At 36.7% G+C, this 20553-nt stretch overlaps 1 protein-coding gene across 1 annotated transcript; it reads right to left on the reverse strand.

Moving 5' to 3' along the window:
- Window positions 1-148: 148 nt before the first annotated feature.
- On the reverse strand, window positions 149-5503 carry LOC112016055 (protein DETOXIFICATION 24). Its single transcript, XM_024048549.2, has 8 exons — window positions 5160-5503; window positions 1882-2423; window positions 1491-1577; window positions 1348-1404; window positions 1011-1249; window positions 746-864; window positions 463-549; window positions 149-331 (listed from the first exon to the last, which is right to left on the reverse strand). The coding sequence occupies exons 1-8, from the start codon at window positions 5391-5393 to the stop codon at window positions 248-250; spliced, it is 1449 nt and encodes a 482-aa protein (XP_023904317.1). The 5' UTR covers window positions 5394-5503; the 3' UTR covers window positions 149-247.
- Window positions 5504-20553: the final 15050 nt, after the last annotated feature.

The following is a 20553-nucleotide window of genomic DNA, read 5'->3' on the forward strand; positions in this document are numbered from 1 at the left end:
TCATATGAATAGTGTTTTGAAGAACAATTTCTTTAATCACTCTTTGTTACAATTAAGAATGTTATTTTCCGGAGGTGCATGTCAAGGGAAAACATAGGGCAAAAAGATGATTGGTTTGCTAATGCAGTTAAATGTTTTATCAGCTGGCTGGGATGAAAAATCAATATTTTATCAAATACTTTCAAATGAACTACTTTCAGTGGTTCAATCTCAATCAACCGAATACAATTTAGAGAAATTGAACTGTTCATTCATTCAGTGGTTCTTCAATAGAACTTCCTTCGGTAGGTTTCAAGAACAACTTATGCAAACGTTCTGATGCTTTATTCACCTAGAAGAACACACCAAAAAAAAAAAAGAAGAAGGGGTTACGAAATGCATTTGTCATTCTGATGAGATATTCATGTAAATCAAAATAATTGATACTGATCATGGCTTTTGCAATATATACATTTGAATTACCTGGTCATTCCAATTGGTCTTAAAGGTTATGTAACCAAGCACGAGTGATTGCATTACCACACCAAGGATCATTCCAATCCATAGGCCCTGCATAATTTATTAAGAAGAGATAAGAATATATTCCTCCATCAGTTAGCTAAGAATAATTCAAAATGATTATGTAAACTGACGTTATTAAAATCCCATATTATAAAACTAAGATCAATTTTCATGAGGGAAAAGAATCTCATGGGAACAGATGATTTATGACTCGAAGTTTGAAAACTAGAAATAGGTTTCTTACCTCTACTTCTAGTTTGGCCACATATCCAAGAATAGCTCCTACTGGGATCCCAATCAGGTAATAGCAACCTATGTTAACATATGCAACCACAGCTTGCCGACCAGCACCCACAGCCACCCCTGCAAAACAGAAGTTATAGATTAAGAAAAATTGGAGTGGAAGGAGCACCCATGTTTACACTTGTAAAGAACTTGCCAATCTATAAGGTGTATAAACGATAGTTTGACCTTTCACTATCATCATAGTAATAAATTAAAATACATGCCTGAAAGTACTGCCTGGACACAGTTGAGTAAGATTGACAAACTTAGCAGGATATAGAGGCTCGACACATATGCTACAACCTCCTCATCACTTGTGAACAAGTAAGCGAGTTTATGACCAAATATTAAACATAGAATCCAAAAGAACACTCCAAGAATAACTGAAGTACTGGAGATGACTTTAACGGAGAACTCTGCAGCTTTAGCATCTCCTTTCCCTAGTTCATTTGAAACCCGGACGCTATACAAAGGAAATATGTTAATCTATCAGTTTAAGAGAAACTGGATTACAATGTCAGTCATCAAACAAGAAAAAAGGGTAATAGAGCAAAGCAATACCTTGCAGCAGTTAGGAAGCCAAGGAAAACCATAAATTCCCAAGCAATGATATTGAGGCTGCAACAATGTCGGTTCAATTTAGGACACTTAATAGTGTACCAAAATCTAGCAAGAAACTTAAATGAGAATCAATGTGGCCTTACCAAATGGAAAATGCAGATATTGCAACCGTAGCGTTTTGCACATATCCCGCCAACAAGATTAAAACAGCATTGTACCAAAACTCCAAGCTATTGGGAAAGTGAAGAAAAAGAAAAGAAAAGAGAAAGGGGATGATTATAACAGTATGATAAAAGAGTTACAAAGGAAATTGTAAAAGGAATGAGAAATGAACTAGCATAGAGTGAATATAAAAATTCTTAAGAATGTTAAAATTTTGTTGTGCCATACAAGGAATGATGCAATAAAATGTATTCCTCGTAACATTGTCTGCTCCTCTATTGTTCTAACTATTGAATTTAAAAATTAAAAAAAAAAAAAGGTGGGCAAAAGAAGAATTGAGATGAAGTAATTTAGTGAAGGACATGGAGTTACCAAAGCATGACACCTGAGGATAGTGAGAGCTTTAATACTGGTAGTAAATCTTGAAAAGCAGCTAGTGAGAAACCTGTCCATGTGTTGGGACACCAACCTCCAAAGACATACACGAATGTTCCAATTAACACTAACCAATAAGATATAATCATCGCACTCATTGCACCAGGAATCCCCCAGTTCAATTTGCTCACAAAAATCCATGACAAAAGAACATGAAGTACAAACGTAATAGCAGATAGCCATCCGACAATTTTGTTTTTGAGCTGCGTTTGTAAATACTTCTGGACGCTAAAGCCAAAAGCGAAATAGTAGAGAATTGGAATGAACCATAAAGAGATATATCCAGCAACTTCTGATGTTTCATCTTCCTCTCCTAGTAGCTTGAAGATGGAAGCTGAGTAGATAAAGACAGGGAGCAAGATAGTTGCAATAACAACATTGATAAGCCATGACCTTTGCAAGTAGATGCCCATCATGTGGTGTTGCCTTGCTCCAAATGCTTGCCCACAAAGAGTCTCAGTTGCACTTGACATGCCCAACTAAAATATGAAAATTAAAATGGAGGCAAAATTGTGTTACAGATTGATAGAATCATTCTTTCATAAACCCATCGGCAATTAATAAAGCCTTAGTTCCAAAATTTTAGCGTTGGTTCTATAAATTCTCAATTGACTATTACAAAGGAAAAAAAAAAATTATTTTCAAAAATGCATATTCCATATTTTAGAAACATGTCTCTATTGGTCTAATTTTATTTGTACGGGAGGCAAGAATGAATGTCTGGTTACTCTTCTTTCTCCTTTTACTAGTAGTATGCTCGAGTCATGCTCGGATTGATTAATTAAAATTTATTTGTATTGAAGAAAATATTTTACTAATAATATCCAGAAATTGAAAATTAAAAAAAAAAAAAAAAATCTTAAGTTATATGATGGAAGGATATCGTGTAAGACCAAGTTTTTACTAGAACCAAAAATTATGGTAGATGATTGAATAATTAAAAATAATTCATGAAAATTCCTTTAAATCATTAGATTTTAGTAATATAATTTAAACTGGAACAGCATCTTAATTTTTTGAATAATGTTAAGAACAGAATTAAAATTTTACTTATGGTAAACTGTCTCAATATTATGAAAGTATAATATTCATGATGCAACGGTAAAAAAAAAAAAAAAAAAAAAAAAACTCAATATTATGAAAGTATAATATTCATGATGCAACGGTAAAAAAAAAAAAAAAAAAAAAAAAGTACCCTGTCACTATATTATGAAAGTATGGAATAATTAATCTTATAGTATCATTTTAGGAGATATGATTTAAAATTTTGAGAAAAGATTGGGTGTCAATTTATTGGCCAAAAATATTTTAGGGTGATATATATCTATTTATATATATCTTGAAAGATTTTTTTTTTGACTAAAAAATTAGACTTTAATTGAATTCCATTTTGATTTTTTTTTTTTTAAAGAGTTTCAACCTATGACGTTCGCTATTGATGATAACTCTTTATCATCAGATCAAGACACCAATCGGTTTTTGGTGTAAGCGTGGATTGAATTCCAAATCTCTTATTCAATCATCAGAGACTTTACTAGTTGAGCTAATAAATAGATATTATATAGTTTGAAAATTAGTTAAGAGTATACTGATACCCAAAAAAACGAAAAAAGAAAAAAAAAGTTGGTACAAATATATAAGGGATAATTACAAATTACCAACCTGTGGTTTGACCCGAATTCTATGTGCCTACCCGTGGTTTCAATTTTGACACTTTACCCACCTGTGATTCCCTCCGTTACTCCTCCGTAACCCACCTCTAGTGCAGACGTTACTCTAACACAAAACTCATTAAAAACAGAACCTAAAACAGATCAAACACTCCTCATGGACTGAGAACCTCCTGGGTTTTGATCGTGCAAGCAAACTGAAGAAGAAGGAGACACAATGTTCATCTGGCATTTGACATTGACCAAACTAATTTATTTTTAGACTTATAAACAAATAGACTAAAAAGTTTTGGTGAGACAAATTTACCCTCAAAGGCTCACACCCACTGACCCACTGACCCACATAACCCAATCTGAAAAATCCCCAAATCTGAAAAGCTTGAAACCCCAACGCCACTCCCACCAGACCAGCAGAGGCTGATCTTCGCCGGGAAGCAGCTCGAAGACGGGCGCACCCTTGTCGACTATAACATCCAGAAGGAATCGACCCTTCACCTCGTCCTCCGTCTCCGTGGTGGTATGCAAATCTTCGTTAAGACCCTCACCGGAAAGACCATTACTTTGAAGGTGAAGAGTTCGAATACCATCGACAACGTGAAGGCGAAGATCCAAGACAAGGAGGGGATCCCACCAGACCAGCAGAGGTTGATCTTCGCCGGAAAGTAGCTCGAGGACGGTCGCACCCTTGTCCTCGACTTCCGGCAATGCGGCGGTGCTGCCGTTTTCGCAGGTGTCGAACATCGCCACCGACGAGAAAGCGGAGGAGAAGTACTACGAGATGATGGGTTTGGACGACATGAAGATGCCGCCGCAGGAATTCATCGAAGCCATAGCGAATGGGTTGCGGGGAGCGTTGAACGGAAGCCATTCTGTGTTATGAGACTGTGTTGACGAATTTCTTTTGGGATTTGTTGAATAATTGTAGTAAGTGGAATAGTTTTGATAAAGAAGTGAGCAAATTTTTCTGGGTTTCTAGTTTTTGGACATGAGGAGTTTCAATTTTTGTTGTTTGAAATTTTCTGGGTTTTCTACTTTTCTGGGTTTCTAGTTTTTGGACATGAGGATTAGGAGATTTGATTTGATTTATTTGAATGTTGTTGAGTTAGATTAGGAGTTTTAATTTTTATCTAATTTTTCTCATACGGCTTGGCTTTATCATGCTTTCAGATGTATAATTAGTTTATTTGTAGTTGAGATGATAAGTTCAAATACAAGTTGAAGTTCTAAGAAATTGCATAATATTTTTTTACCAATAGCACATTTTGATCTTGTTTTCTCTTGAATTTTTATGTGTTTTATGTTCTCGGAGGAGAGAGACATAAAAATTGTGCAAAAATACATATTTAGCCTTCTTTTTAACAGAGGTGGGTAACAGAGCCTTAACGGAGGAAATCACAGGTGGGCAAAGTGTCAAAATTTAAACCACGGGTAGGCACATAGAAATCGGGTCAAACCACAGGTGGGCAAATTGTAATTATCCCTATATATAATCTTCCCAAATATCAAACAAAAGAAGAAAAAAAAAAGTATGATAAAGATACTCACCAGTATCCCATTTACAAATCGTACAGTTAGAATTTGAATGAGTGCATAAGCCGCAAGATCCACTTCACCAAGATGCCCTATAAATGCCTGTGTTACCACAAACATTCCAAATTGAGTAACCCTGGCTAACATAGCAGGAAATGCAATCCTCCATATTTTTTTCGATTCCACCCAAATTCTCCTTGGCAGATTACTAATATTTTCTGGTTCTGCTCCAAGTAATCTCTCATCCATCCTGTTGTTAATCACCTGTAAGAGGAATATATATAATACATAAATATTTGGTTAGACTATGATTTTCAAGTTGGATTCACCACTTTGCTCATTTATACATATAGATCGATATAGCCAATATCCAAAGCAAGTTTGCACCATTTGGACATTATAATTAATGTCCAAATGTTAAATATATGTGGAAACAATATTGTACCAAGTCTAATCTGTCTACGGTTCTACATTCTAAATTTCTAATACATCATGAATATGTAATGGCTATATGTTAAAATATTAAACCACCATAAAATCAAGCTAGGTATGATAAAATCATTTTAATTATTAAAATTGTTTTTCTAGCGCTCCAATTTTGTGGTAAATTTTGTATTTATATGGTATTTTAGAGCTCCACCCCTGTGGTAAAAATTTTCATTGAAAACACTAAAAGATGCCAACCAATTAAGCTGCACAACTTTAAACTTACATATTTCGCTTTAAACAAAACATGAGGATTGATGTCTACTCTAACTTTTTACTTTAGTCATTCAAAAGTCTCTTTTACTTTTTATGTATTATGAATAAAGTGACATGCATAATATTTTTGTAATAATTTTACAACAAATTTTTAATAACAAATTGTTTGTAATAAGTGAAGAAAAAAAAAATCCTGAACTAAATTGACAAAAGCATGCATCTGGCAGTGAGTAGACTGACAGTTGAGGGGTCTCTCTCTGGTTCTCCACATGTCCACATGCCAACAAATCCTGGTAAAATGATTGTTTTTTAAAGCATGCACCTCGGACTCTATCACATATCTGATTCGATCTCTAAAATAAATGGAACTGGTTTTCCCTAAAAGCAACTTTTTTTTTTTTTTTTTCCTCACGTGTTTTTTCAAAACTTTTCGACAGAGACTAATTATTATTTGTGACGGGTAAGCTCATACGGCTTGGCTTTATCATGCTTTCAGATGTATAATTAGTTTATTTGTAGTTGAGATGATAAGTTCAAATACAAGTTGAAGTTCTAAGAAATTGCATAATATTTTTTTACCAATAGCACATTTTGATCTTGTTTTCTCTTGAATTTTTATGTGTTTTATGTTCTCGGAGGAGAGAGACATAAAAATTGTGCAAAAATACATATTTAGCCTTCTTTTTAACAGAGGTGGGTAACAGAGCCTTAACGGAGGAAATCACAGGTGGGCAAAGTGTCAAAATTTAAACCACGGGTAGGCACATAGAAATCGGGTCAAACCACAGGTGGGCAAATTGTAATTATCCCTATATATAATCTTCCCAAATATCAAACAAAAGAAGAAAAAAAAAAGTATGATAAAGATACTCACCAGTATCCCATTTACAAATCGTACAGTTAGAATTTGAATGAGTGCATAAGCCGCAAGATCCACTTCACCAAGATGCCCTATAAATGCCTGTGTTACCACAAACATTCCAAATTGAGTAACCCTGGCTAACATAGCAGGAAATGCAATCCTCCATATTTTTTTCGATTCCACCCAAATTCTCCTTGGCAGATTACTAATATTTTCTGGTTCTGCTCCAAGTAATCTCTCATCCATCCTGTTGTTAATCACCTGTAAGAGGAATATATATAATACATAAATATTTGGTTAGACTATGATTTTCAAGTTGGATTCACCACTTTGCTCATTTATACATATAGATCGATATAGCCAATATCCAAAGCAAGTTTGCACCATTTGGACATTATAATTAATGTCCAAATGTTAAATATATGTGGAAACAATATTGTACCAAGTCTAATCTGTCTACGGTTCTACATTCTAAATTTCTAATACATCATGAATATGTAATGGCTATATGTTAAAATATTAAACCACCATAAAATCAAGCTAGGTATGATAAAATCATTTTAATTATTAAAATTGTTTTTCTAGCGCTCCAATTTTGTGGTAAATTTTGTATTTATATGGTATTTTAGAGCTCCACCCCTGTGGTAAAAATTTTCATTGAAAACACTAAAAGATGCCAACCAATTAAGCTGCACAACTTTAAACTTACATATTTCGCTTTAAACAAAACATGAGGATTGATGTCTACTCTAACTTTTTACTTTAGTCATTCAAAAGTCTCTTTTACTTTTTATGTATTATGAATAAAGTGACATGCATAATATTTTTGTAATAATTTTACAACAAATTTTTAATAACAAATTGTTTGTAATAAGTGAAGAAAAAAAAAATCCTGAACTAAATTGACAAAAGCATGCATCTGGCAGTGAGTAGACTGACAGTTGAGGGGTCTCTCTCTGGTTCTCCACATGTCCACATGCCAACAAATCCTGGTAAAATGATTGTTTTTTAAAGCATGCACCTCGGACTCTATCACATATCTGATTCGATCTCTAAAATAAATGGAACTGGTTTTCCCTAAAAGCAACTTTTTTTTTTTTTTTTTCCTCACGTGTTTTTTCAAAACTTTTCGACAGAGACTAATTATTATTTGTGACGGGTAAGCTCATAACGGAGTAAATTGTTAGTTTAAAGAGTTTTTTTCAAAGTGCTGGTACCTGAACTTGAACTAAAATAATTCTAGTCAAATCTAAAATAGCTACTTTGAGACTGAGTGTCCATCCACTCCGCCAACCCTACGATATATTTTTGTTTCTTCTATATTGCAGGGATTCTACTTTTTCGAATATTGTCGTACATCCTCTAAAACTGCAACCATACATTCCTGTCAAGTGCAATACTTCGGCGCTGTAAAGGCCCACCCAAAATAGCATACATTTGTATTTTTTTTTTAAAAAGAGTTAGTCTACTCTTCTAACTAATTTTACAATTTTGTCACAATTGCGGCCAGTGAGTGTTAGAATTATGACCCATGTGAATTTACTATTTTATTTTTACTATTTATAATTCGTCACAAAAATAAATTGTGGTAAAAATTATAAAAATGGTTGTGATAATATACTCTCTTTTTTTTTTCCTGTGATTTTTATTTATTTATTTTAGAGTTGAGACTCTTTTTATTTTACCGTCCCAGGAGCTAATGCAATATATATATATATATATATGTAGAAAGAGAGATGATTATTTTATAATATAATAAAAGTTATGCCTTACACGTTAAAGTTCATTGAGTATTCTTCTCCAACCAAAAACAAAAAAAAATTCATTGAGTAGACGCTCACAACTTATAAAAAAAGAAAAAGAGTAGACGTTCGCAATATGATTTTTCCCCCCTTCTACTAGTAATTTGCTTGCACGTGCAATATGCACAAATTAATTAGATTGAAAACAAATATAATGAAGAATAAGATTGTTAATAAAAAAGGGTTACCTTATAAGTTATATAATGGAAGTATGTTATGGACCAAATCTTTGTGTAAATATATAGAAAAGAAAAACCTATCCATGTGGTTTATCGAGAAAAAATAAAAAATAAAAAATGGAGAGGACGATTACTTGACACAATTATCACATGTAGGATACTACTTTTATTATATATTATATATATATATATATATTTTTTTTTTCCTTTTTTCATGTGGGACATCAAAACTACTAAAAATTATTAAAAATAATTTGGTCTAATTATGGTTTCGCCAAACACTATTTTTTTTTTCTTGAGAATCGACAAACACAAGATTTACACCATGTGAATTCGTCACATAACTCACAAGTATATTTATTTAAATAGAACTTCATTAAAAATATTACAGTACTACAATTAAAACTCAAATATCAAAATTTTAAAGGAGCAAGAACAAGTTTTATTATTAATTTTAAATATTTTTTAGTTACTTATTATAATGTTTGGTTTCAACTAAACCCCAATTTTGCACATTTTATTTTCGTAACAGAACTTGAAAGTAATTTTTGTTTATTTATTTATACTATCAGCTATTTTATTGTTTAATTTTAAAATATTATTTGAATTGGACATATATGGCACGGTTATGCATATATCTTATCCAAAAAAAAAAAAAAAAATCTTATCTACTTCTGATCTATACTTTTGACTGGTAATTCCAATTTGCAAAGAGGAACCACAGTTAGCACCCAACTTGAGTGAGGAGTTAATGATTTGTCCACGTGATGATTCTTTTAACTTTGTGTTTTATCATTATAATTAATCTTTTTACATTTTGTAAATGCACATTCGTACATGAGTTAGATCTTTCTATTGTGTGATTGCCTATTTCAAAAGGGTTCCCTTTTTAAATTGTAAATATTTTGCTCTGAAAATTAAGTATGAAAACCATCCGTTACTACTGGTAGTTCATTTATCTTCCTTTCTTAGTTAGACAGGTAGGTGTACGAACAAAAATCATTTTTTATGATATCTTCACCATTCATAGAATTCTAGAATAAGAAAAAAAAAAAAAAAAAACTAGTAGGTATCTAGTCTATTTTTCAGCAGTAGACTTAACCATCATCAAGAGGTTGTGTTTCTAGCTAGCTTAGTATTAGTATTACTTTTGTGTGTGTGTGTGTGTTTTTTTTTTTTTTTTTTTTTTTTTTTTTTTTTTTTTTTAAGATGGAAGAAATTGAAAGGAAAAAACAAAGGGTCAGACAATAAGCAAGGCAGTTAAAACATAGAAGTATATATTTTTTACCAGATATCAGAAAAAAAATCAGAATATAAGATAAGACCCTGCAGTATCATGTTCAACTGTAGTGTAGTCTCTGTGATGCTATTTGACCTTATTAGAATGGATATATAGGTGATCTTCCGCGTACCATTATAGATTTGTAGATTTGTGCGTTCTATTTGTTAATATGACAGCTAGTAGAGTGTTAGATTACAGAGTTACTTCTAGTTCTATCTATCTCTGTGGCTTAAGGATATTATTATTCATATTGTGCAAAAACATGAAGGTTTGTAAACGCAAATGTAGATAACCTCAAAGCTAAAACAGGTAACAGTGAGGATAAACATTACTTACTTGGTCTTGCTGTTGCTTTTAGGCTATATGGATCGCCTTGGGGTTACTCTTACTTTGATTATGACTCGTCTCTTCTAGCCGCAGACAACAATAATAGCAATAGGGAGAGGAAGAGAGCGAGAAAATGGGGAGATTCTATATTGGAGAGAGAGAGAGAGAGAGAGAGAGAGAGAGACCTGAGTGTGTTTGGCAGGCTTTCTCCACTTTGCGTTCCTTTCCTTTAGATTTCTCCTATAAATACCTCAATATTATAACTACGAGACATTCCGAAAAAGAAAAGAACCTCCCCCCACCCACATTAACAAATTGAACTACGAGTTTTAATGGAGACAGACGAGGATATATATACATTATTATAATTTATGAAGTATATGATTTAAAATGTCGAAGTTAAACTACTTAAGTTGAAGAGTATAAAATTATGAATGACAAATCCATTTGAATATACCTGACAGTACCAACCTAATGGACGGTTAGTATTTCTACATGGACGGATCTAAGGCACACAGACACAAGGTGGATGGATCGAAAGGCCACGTGACATGCACATGACTTAAGTGGCCTCCAAGGAATCCTAAATGGAAACAACTTGTATCCCACAAATAAACCTAGTCAATAGAATCCTAACATGAAAAGAATCTCAAACATGAGAAGGATCTTGTAATATACACGCATTTATGATGATCTTTTCCCATAAGGAAACACATTTTTACGCAAGAAACGGAGGTCGATTCTACACTATTATAAAAACCCAAGGCCCTTAGAAAATAAAGTACGCATAATTCACCCCAGTTTTGGCACTCTAGAGTTGTGAGAAGTTTTTTAACTTAACCTTCGGAGGGTCTTTGGCTGGTATCACACTGGTACTTTTCTAAGGTCTTCTTGTTTCATGTTGTGCAGGTGTTGTCTTGAGCACGCGAGGATTGTATGACTAACTGACGATTTTTCGCCATCATTAGTTGGCGCCGTCTATGGGGAAGATACGGAGATAAGCCATATTTACCGCTTCCCGAACAAAAAGTTGCATGGTACTTACTCGTTTGATGGCAACCACTAACAATCAGGGTGACGAACCGCGCACCACTGCCTTAGAGAGACAAGTTCAAACCCTTGCGGCAACAGTGGTATGCCTCACCAAGCAGAATCATGACCTGGAGGAGCAGCTGCGCTAGAAGAATACAACACTTAACACCTAGGAGGAGGACCAGGAAGGAACCAGCGCTGAAAGAAGGAATCAAGAGGGGCCGGAAGGCAACCATGCCCCAAGCAGGCAAGAGTGACAGGATACCAGCCGTCCATCTGCCACAGACACGACTCCCCTTCACATAGTCGCGGAGACGCAGATGATGAAGGAACAGATGGACTTCATGATGAACGCCCTCAGAGGACGGGTGTCTAGTATCGAACTGATTCACCATTTATCACATCCATCATGATGTTCCCACTACCACCAAAGTTTCGTATGCCTCAAGTGGAAAGCTACGACAGATCTAAAGACCCCCTGGATCACCTAGAGTCCTTCAATACTTTGATGCACCTACAAGGAGTGGTGGATGAGATTATGTGTAGGGCCTTCCCCATTACGCTGAAGGGCCCCGTAAGAATTTGGTTCAGTAAGCTGATGCCCAATTCTATTGGTACCTTTAAGGAGTTGAGCGCCTAGTTTGCCTCACACTTTATCGGGAGACACAAGTATAAAAAGTCCATTATGTGCCTAGTGAGCATTAAGCAACGGGAGGATGAGACGCTAAGATCTTACATAGTTCGCTTTAACAAGGAGGCGCTCTCAATTGATGAAGCTGACTACAAGATACTCGTTGTTGCATTCACGAACGGGCTGCGGAAGGGTAAATTTCTATTTTCCCTGTATAAGAATGACTTGAAAACTATGTCGGATGTGCTTTACAGGGCTATTAAATACATGAATGCGGAAGATACGCTACTAGCTAGCAAAGAGAAGCCCAAAAAGAGAGAAAGGCAGGAGGAATCATGGTAGTATAGGGGCGAAAGATGGCCATGATAGGGGATAGAAGAGAAGATAGACGCTCCAAGCCTCCAACTGGAAGATTCACAAGCTTCATCCCTTTAAACACCCCGATTGATCAAGTCTTGATGTAGATCAAGGACGAAGGGGCACTGACATTCCCTGGCAAGTTGAAGGGAGATCGCAGCAAGAGGTCTAGAGATAAGTACTGTCGTTTCCACCATGATCACGACCATGACACGTCTGAGTGCTAGTAAGGAAGGGACAGAATAGCCCCAAGGATAGCCTGCCCGGAGAGAAAACGAGCGTCCTAGGCCACCCTTAGGAGACATAAGGATGATCATAGGGGGCAGCACGACTTCTAGTTCTTCCAAGAAAGCATGCAAGACTTACCTATGGATGGTTTAGAACATCTAGCTAACGAGGTACGCCCCAAAGATGGCACGAATCAACAACCTCGTAATTGGGTTCATGGAGGAAGATGCCCGACGTCTCCATCGCCCACATAATGATGCACTTGTAGTCAGCATATGTGTGAGTGACTACAATACCTACCGAGTCCTTGTGGACAACGGGAGCTCTGTTGATATCCTATACTATTCGGCATTCTAGCAGATAAGGATAGAGGGAGAACGGTTGATTCTGACCAACGCGCCACTCGTAGGATTTGGGGTAATAAGGGTGCATCCCCTAGGAGCGGTCACCCTACTAGTAACGGTCAGAGATTACCCTCAGCATATCACCAAGAATGTCATGTTCCTAGTTGTTAATTGTTCATCTGCGTACAATGCCATATTGGGTCATCCTACTTTGAATTCATGGAAAGCTGTGACCTTAACCTACCACTTGATGATCAAGTTTCCCACCGAGTATGGGGTAGGGGAAGTAAGAGCGGATCAAGTGGCAGAACGCGAATGCTACATTGCCATGCTAAAGATGAATGACCATTTACAGACTATGTGTATAGAAGAACAACGGACGGTAGTAGAACTAGTGGAAGGGTTGGAAGAAGTATTCCTTGATGATTCTAGGCCTGAACGAACAAAAAGGATAGGCACTTTGGCCAGCCAGCTAGTACGTCAAGCACTCACAATGTTCCTAAGGGAAAACTAGGATGTGTTCACCTAGAGTTATGAGGACATGCCAAGAATTGATCCGTCGATCACAATCCACAAGTTGAATGTATTGCCTTCATTCTCTCCCGTTCGGCAGAAAAAGTGGGTGTTCGCATAAAAGCGGGACAAAGCCATAGCTGAGGAGGTTAAAAAATTATAGGAAGTAGACTTCATACGAGAAGTGTACTACCTCGAATGGCTGGCAAACGTGGTGATGGTCAAGAAAGCCAACGAGAAGTGGAGGATGTGCATAGACTTCATGGACTTAAAAATGCCTGCCCCAAGGACAGCTACCCTCTCCCACAGATTGACACCTTGGTAGACTTAACCGCAAGACACTAGCTACTAAGCTTCATGGACGCATTCTCTGGTTACAACCATATTAAACTGAATGAGGCTGATTAGGAGAAGACTTCATTTGTTACCAGCCAAGGCCTCTTTTGCTACAAAGTGATGCCGTTCAGACTTAAGAATGTGGGCGCCACATACCAAAGGTTGATGAATAGAATGTTCGCACATCAGATCCGAAGGAATGTACAAGTTTATATGGATGACATGTTGGTAAAAAGCATGCAGGAGGACGACCACTTGAGCGACCTCTAAAAGACCTTTGATACACTCCGGTCGTACAATATGAAGCTGAATCCAAGCAAATGTGTGTTCGGGGTGACAGAAGGAAAGTTCCTAGGATTCATGGTATCCCAAAAAGGTATTGAGGTTAACCCAAAAAAGATACAGGCCATAATAGAATTAGCTTCGCCAAAGACGATCAAGGAGGTGTAGAGCCTAAATGGTAAGATAACTGCATTAAACAGGTTCATCTCAAGAGTAACGGATAAATGCCTACCTTTCTTCTGCACATTGAAGAAGTCATTCGAATGGATGACCAAATGCCAACAAGAATTTGAAGATTTGAAGGTGTATTTTTCTTCTCTGCCTTTACTAAGTCCGTCCAAGCCAGGGGAAGAACTGTTCCTGTACCTAGCCATTTCCTCGGCTGCTATTAGCACGACTTTGGTCAGAGAAGAGGATGGGGTACAGAAGCTTGTATACTTCACGAGCCGAGCACTATGAGCAGCGAAAGAGAGGTACCCCTAGATGGAAAAGCTCACCTTCACATTAGTAATTGTAGCATGAAAGCTCAAGTTATATTTCCAGGCACACACTGTGATTGTCCTGATGAACAAGCCCCTGTGTAGAGCTATGATTTGCCCTGAAGTTGCAGGACGGATGGCATTATGGGCAGTCGAGTTAAGTGAATTTGACATACAGTATCGACCGCGCATGGCTATAAAGGGGCAAGTAATAGCTGACTTCATTGCAGAATTCACTCTCGTGGAAGGCCAAGGGGTAGAAGAGATTCCACAATGGAGCATCCACACAGATGGATCATTTAATATGCAAGCAGGCGGAGCTGGTGTGGTACTTTATAGCCCGGAAGGAGATAGGATCGAATGCATGGTCTGTCTGGACTTCTCTATGACTAATAACAAACTAGAATATGAAGCCTTGATAGTAGGGCTGGACCTTGCCAAGGCCACGGGAGCTGAAATTTGGTTGTATATTGTGATTCCCAAGTAGTAACCAGTCAGGTTAATAGCGACTATGACTGCAAGTATGAATGGATGAAGAAGTACCTCAAATAAGTGAAGGATTGAATTAGTAACCTCCAACTAAATTTTGTTCAAATTCCAAGGGAAGAGAATGAGCACGCCGACCAACTTGCTAAAATTGCTTTAGTAGAGCACATAGTCATCCCCGGTCGGGTAATGTCCTTTGTTCAAATCTCGCCATTAATAGACGATACCAGTGTGCAGGAGATAGGTTTTAAGAACTGTTGGACGACACCAATAGCCTCCTACCTGAAGTACGGCGCACTACTAGACGATAAGGAGGCCGTAAGGAAGTTGAAGGTTCAAGTAACTCGCTTCATTTTGATTAAAGATGTTCTATATAAGAGAGGCTTCTCCAGACCGTACCTAAGGTGTCTCGTCTCCGAGGAGGTAGACTATGTCATGAGAGAGGTCCACGAAGGAGTTTGTGGAAATCATTTTGGATCACAGTCGTTGGTGTATAAATTAATCCGACGGGGTACTACTGGCCAACCATACAAAGAGATGCCTATGCATACATCAAGGCTTAAGACAAGTGCTAGAGATTTGGCAATCTCATAAGATAACCAATAGAGGAGCTCACCCCAATGACGGCCCCGTGGCCATTCACTTATTGGGGGCTTTATATCATGGGCTCCTTCCCAACAACAATGAGACAGTTGAAATTCCTTGTTGGGAAATTTAAACTTCGGTTGATAGAATTAACAAGTTTTAAACCCAAGTTGTTAATTAGATTTATTATAAATAAAACTTGCTAAAACCAACAAACATCAATATCATGTCAAAATCATGTAGTAAAAAAATAAATAAGACAAAATATGATGACCTAGGAAAACTAATGAAACAAACTAGTTTCACAGTAAAAAACCTGGGGGAAAACCTTTCCGAAAAGTAATTCACTATAGTAAAAAGAAGTTTCAGATCTAGTACAAAAACTTTGTCCCTAGACTTTACAATCCCCGTAGATGAATTCACAGCAAAAACCTTTTACCGCTTCAGAACCTCTGAACTCTTCAATATATAAATGCCACCCTTTGATGCACGAATCCCAGTACGTGACTAACCAATTGCGCAGATCCCAGTATGTGACTTCAATCACTATCTAGAATAAGATATTGGCTGGAAAGTTCTTCACTTCATCAACAATAAAGATCAAGAAGCACTTGGTTACAAAACCCTAAGGCGCAAAGACGTAGTAGCGTCTTATAGAGAGAATAAGGCATTGGTCACCTTTTGCATATGTTCTCCTTGTATTCTCTTTTTTGTGACAGCTTCTAAAATAAGCCTTATATAGGTCTAGGGTTGTGATAAAAGAAACCCTACACATACATGTCAACATGGGCTAAAAATTAGATTGAAAATCTGAATTCCCGTAACCTCGATCGATTGGGAGGTGTCAAGCTTTAAACTTCGATAGATATAGCTATCGAGAAGCTATCGAGGAGCTGTTGAGGAGACAGGAGCTTTCTCGATCAATCCATCGCTGTCAAGAAGGTGTCAAGATTGTGATAACAATCAACTGAAGAGCTCGATAGATAGCCTAGCTGTCGGGAGGTGTTGAGCAGCTATCGAGCTATCTGTTCACAGGTGTTGAGCTATCTGTCCAGCTTTAGTGAACAACTTTTCTTCACTTGTTTCTTGGTCTAATCTTCATGGCTTTAATACTAGACTTAAACAACATGTTTCTTCAGGTATTAAACATATATTAGATCTACCCAATTACAAGTAAAGTGCGTTTTGTCAAAGGATTAGCCAACTACATAAAATAGTGACATATGTTCCTAATAAGTGAATCACATATGTCCTAACATTCCTGGTAGTCGGCATTGACTACTTCACCAAATGGGTAGAAGCGGAAGCCTTGGCCACCATCATGGAGAAGAATGTGCGCAGCTTCATATGGAAAAACATTATCTATAAGTACGGTATACTTGGAGTGCTTATCTAGGACAACTGAAAGCAGTTCGACAACGATACGTTCAGAGACTTCTGCTCGCAACTTGGGATTAAGAAACACTACTAATCGCTTGCTCACCTTCAAGCCAATGGACAAGTTGAGGTCACGAATCGATCATTGCTTAAAATTATCAAGACTTAGCTTGAGGAGATAAAAGGGCATATGGCCGAATGAATTGGCAAGTGTTTTATGGGTATATAGGATGACGACAAGAACGCCTACAAGAGAGACATCGTTTTGACTGGCATACGGAAGTGAGGCGGTTATCCCAGTTGTAGTAAGACTTACAAGTTATAGGGTAGGGAACCATGACGAAAGCAAAAATGATGAAACTATGCGCCTGTAGCTTGATCTGGTGGACGAGGTAAGAGCAACAGCTGAGCAAAGGTTAGCATAATATCAGAATCTCATGACAAAGCACTACAACTTCAAGGTCAGACACAAGGACTTCTATGTTGGAGATCTTGTCCTAAGAAAGGTGATGAATGCCACGAAAGAAACCTCCCAGAGGAAGCTAGGACCTAATTACGAAGGACCATATAGAGTTGCATCATGGCATAGGAAGGGAACCTACTATCTGGAGATGTTGGACGGACAAAAGTTGCATCACCCATGGAACATAAAGCACCTAAAGAAGAACTACCAATAGACGAGTGACGACACTCCTCATTTCTAGTTTATTTCTTTTTAGTTTAATTTTTATTATCTACATTAGGGTAAGTTTTTTATCTTTTAAGAACAATTTTTATGCATGAATTACCATAATTATAAGAGGAGTTATTCAGAAAGGCCATATGTTTCTATATCTACATTTCTACAATATCAAATCCTTAAAGAGGACGAGTTTCATCCTCAAAGGATGACTAATGACAAGTCGATAAAGTGGACGGGTTTCATCCTCAAAGGATGACTAATGATAAGTCTATAAAGTGGACGGGTTTCATCCTCAGAGGATGACTAATGACAAGTCCATAAAGTGGACGGGTCTCATCCTTAAAGGATGACTAATGACAAGTCCATAAAATGGATGGACTCAAGTTATCAGGACCACGAAGGGGACGGGTTTCATCCTCAAAAGATGACTGATGAGTGCATAAAATGGACGGATTCAAACTTCTGGGTCCATAAGAGGATGGATTCATTATAAAAGGACGGTTTGAAAACCTGGTCCATAAGTGGATGGGTTCCTTCACAAAGTGGATGAAATCATCCCAAAAAATAACAGCTCAAATTTACTAAGTCCATATAACGAACGGATCACCCCAAGGGGATGACTTAAGATCGTCAGGCTCAAAAACTTTTGCTTAAACATACATGGTAGACGGATTCATCCTAAAGAATGAGTTATATTTATAAACTGAATGGATTCATCCACAAGAATAAAAGTAGACGGATAATTTAATAAGTAATTATATTACGAAGCCCAGAAAGGGAGAGGTCTAGATACAAAAGGCAACAGTTAAATTAAACATAACTTTTCACCAAAATCTTTGCCCAAAAAAAAAAAAAACTACTATTGGACGGGGATATCTTCATCTTTCTCCTCTACAACTTGAACTTCATCAAGGTGACTGGTGCTATCCTCGACGGGTTTAACTTGGCTTTCAACAGAAGCAGTTTTTTCATCATCACAAGGGTCGTCGACGAAGGCATCTGATGTGCATGAAATATATATGATAAATTACTCACATATCTACATATTTAGCTTTGCTTTTATGTTATTTTGTGACTGATTATATAATATCTTTGTGTTGCAGATAACAAGGGCTTTACATGCAAAGTGGGGCTAGGCCAATTGAATCAAGCCAACTTACATCCAGCCAGGCATGAATATTAAATTTAAGTCCAATTGGAGTAAGGAATCAAAGGAAATTTGCACCAAATCCAAGTCCAATTCGGATTAGGATTCCAGCCTGCACATCAGTTAGTATTTTTAGCATAACTTTCGGCTCAGATATCCAATCGAGATGATTCAAGTTGGGATGGAAAGTTAACTTAAAGGGCTACAACTTTGTAGTTTACCAGAAGCCCTAATTCTGACGTTAAGTGGGCCTAAATAGTCGGTTAAGTAAAGCCTAAAAGTCTGGGATTTTCTCCAAACGGGAATTCAACTTGTAATAGGATTCATTGACCTATTTAAAGGCTTTTTAGGGCAAAATTCAGGGGGACTGAGGCTAGTGCTAGGGCTGTGATGCAAAACAGAAAATTGGAGCAAGAGGCAGTGCCGCATGTGGCTTCTCTGTAGCTTTTCTCCATAATAGCATTGTGACTATTTCTTTCTCTATTTTATTTGTCTAGTTTAATGTTTAGTATTTTATTCTTTTGTTTTATTTCAATTACCATGAGTAGCTAAATTTATAATTAGGGTTGAGGATGAAACCTTGTTAAGTATTATTAGTAATATTTATGTGATTTGATTTTTCCCACAATAGTTGTTCTTTAATGATTTAAATTGTTCTTGCTTCATATCAATTGACTAAGATGGGATTCTAGATATGAGTTCAATCATGTTTTTCTCATGATTTAGGATTTGTCTTAATTAATTGAATGCTTGGTTTGTTAATTCTTGATTATAAAATTGGATATCGCTTGTGATTTGTCTGTCAATGGATACAAGTTATGATTTGATTTTTAGAATTGGATATATCTTGTGATTTGTTTGGCTACGGATACAATTGATGATTTGGTTTTATACTTAAGAATCGAAGAAGAACATGCTTTAGATTTTTAAACATAAGTGTTAATGATGATATTTTCCATGGTAGCAAGATTGATTTCTAGATTATCATGTAGTGAGTTGGGAAAAATTAATGATCATAAATATATGCTGATATGAATTAACAAGGCGGATTCCAAAACCTTAATTCCTTTCCATTGATTGTTTACATCTTTTTATTGTTTTATATCTCTTGCTTAGTTTAACTATTTGCTTAATTTTATTATTTGCTTAGTTTATTTAATTTAAAAACAACCAATTTTTAATTAAACTAGATTAGGATTAATTTGGTTAAGATTTGATTTAATTTTCCTACATTCATTCAAGTCCCTGTGGGTTCGACCTCGTTCTTGTCAAACTATACTTCGGTACGATTCGTACACTTGCGAGTATTTTAAAATTTCACAACAGCATCATTAGTGAACAATTCATCCATGCTCTCGGAGTGGGCGGTCTGAGTCTGGACCAGGGGATTAATAGAAACATGGGAGGGGTCTAGGTCTGGAAAAGAAGTTTTGACTTGATGGAGGCAGTCGTCAAAGCCATCAGCATAAGAGCCTCTAAGCTTTGCCAAAAGAGCGTCAGAATCGCGATACTCTCGTACCACATCTTCCTTCGCCTGATGGAGCCTATCCCTAGCATCACTGATCTCTTTTTCCTTATTTACAAGAACTCACCTCAACATCTCTACCTGCTTCTATAGCTCACCCCTTTCTTGCTTTGAGCAAGCAAGCTTCCTTTCCTGGACTGCATTCTAGGCCTTTAACTCGTTCAGCTTGTGCTCCGTCGACCTCGCCTTCACCTTGATACGGTCCAACGACGTCTCATGGTTTAGGCAACAACCCATCAACCCTTTCATCA

This window comes from Quercus suber, unplaced genomic scaffold, assembly GCF_002906115.3.
Source record: "Quercus suber isolate HL8 unplaced genomic scaffold, Cork oak 2.0 scaffold_80, whole genome shotgun sequence".
Lineage (NCBI taxonomy): Eukaryota > Viridiplantae > Streptophyta > Magnoliopsida > Fagales > Fagaceae > Quercus > Quercus suber.

Bases quoted from the DNA above. Each gene is read 5' to 3' on its own strand.
- LOC112016055 (XM_024048549.2), bottom strand. From the start codon at position 5,393: ATGGATGAGAGATTACTTGGAGCAGAACCAGAAAATATTAGTAATCTG. The intron at 1,578-1,881 runs GTAACTCCATGT...CTTTCCCAATAG, and splicing joins TCCTCAGGTGTCATGCTTTG to CTTGGAGTTTTGGTACAATG. The intron at 865-1,010 runs GCATGTATTTTA...TCTGTTTTGCAG, and splicing joins TGTCCAGGCAGTACTTTCAG to GGGTGGCTGTGGGTGCTGGT.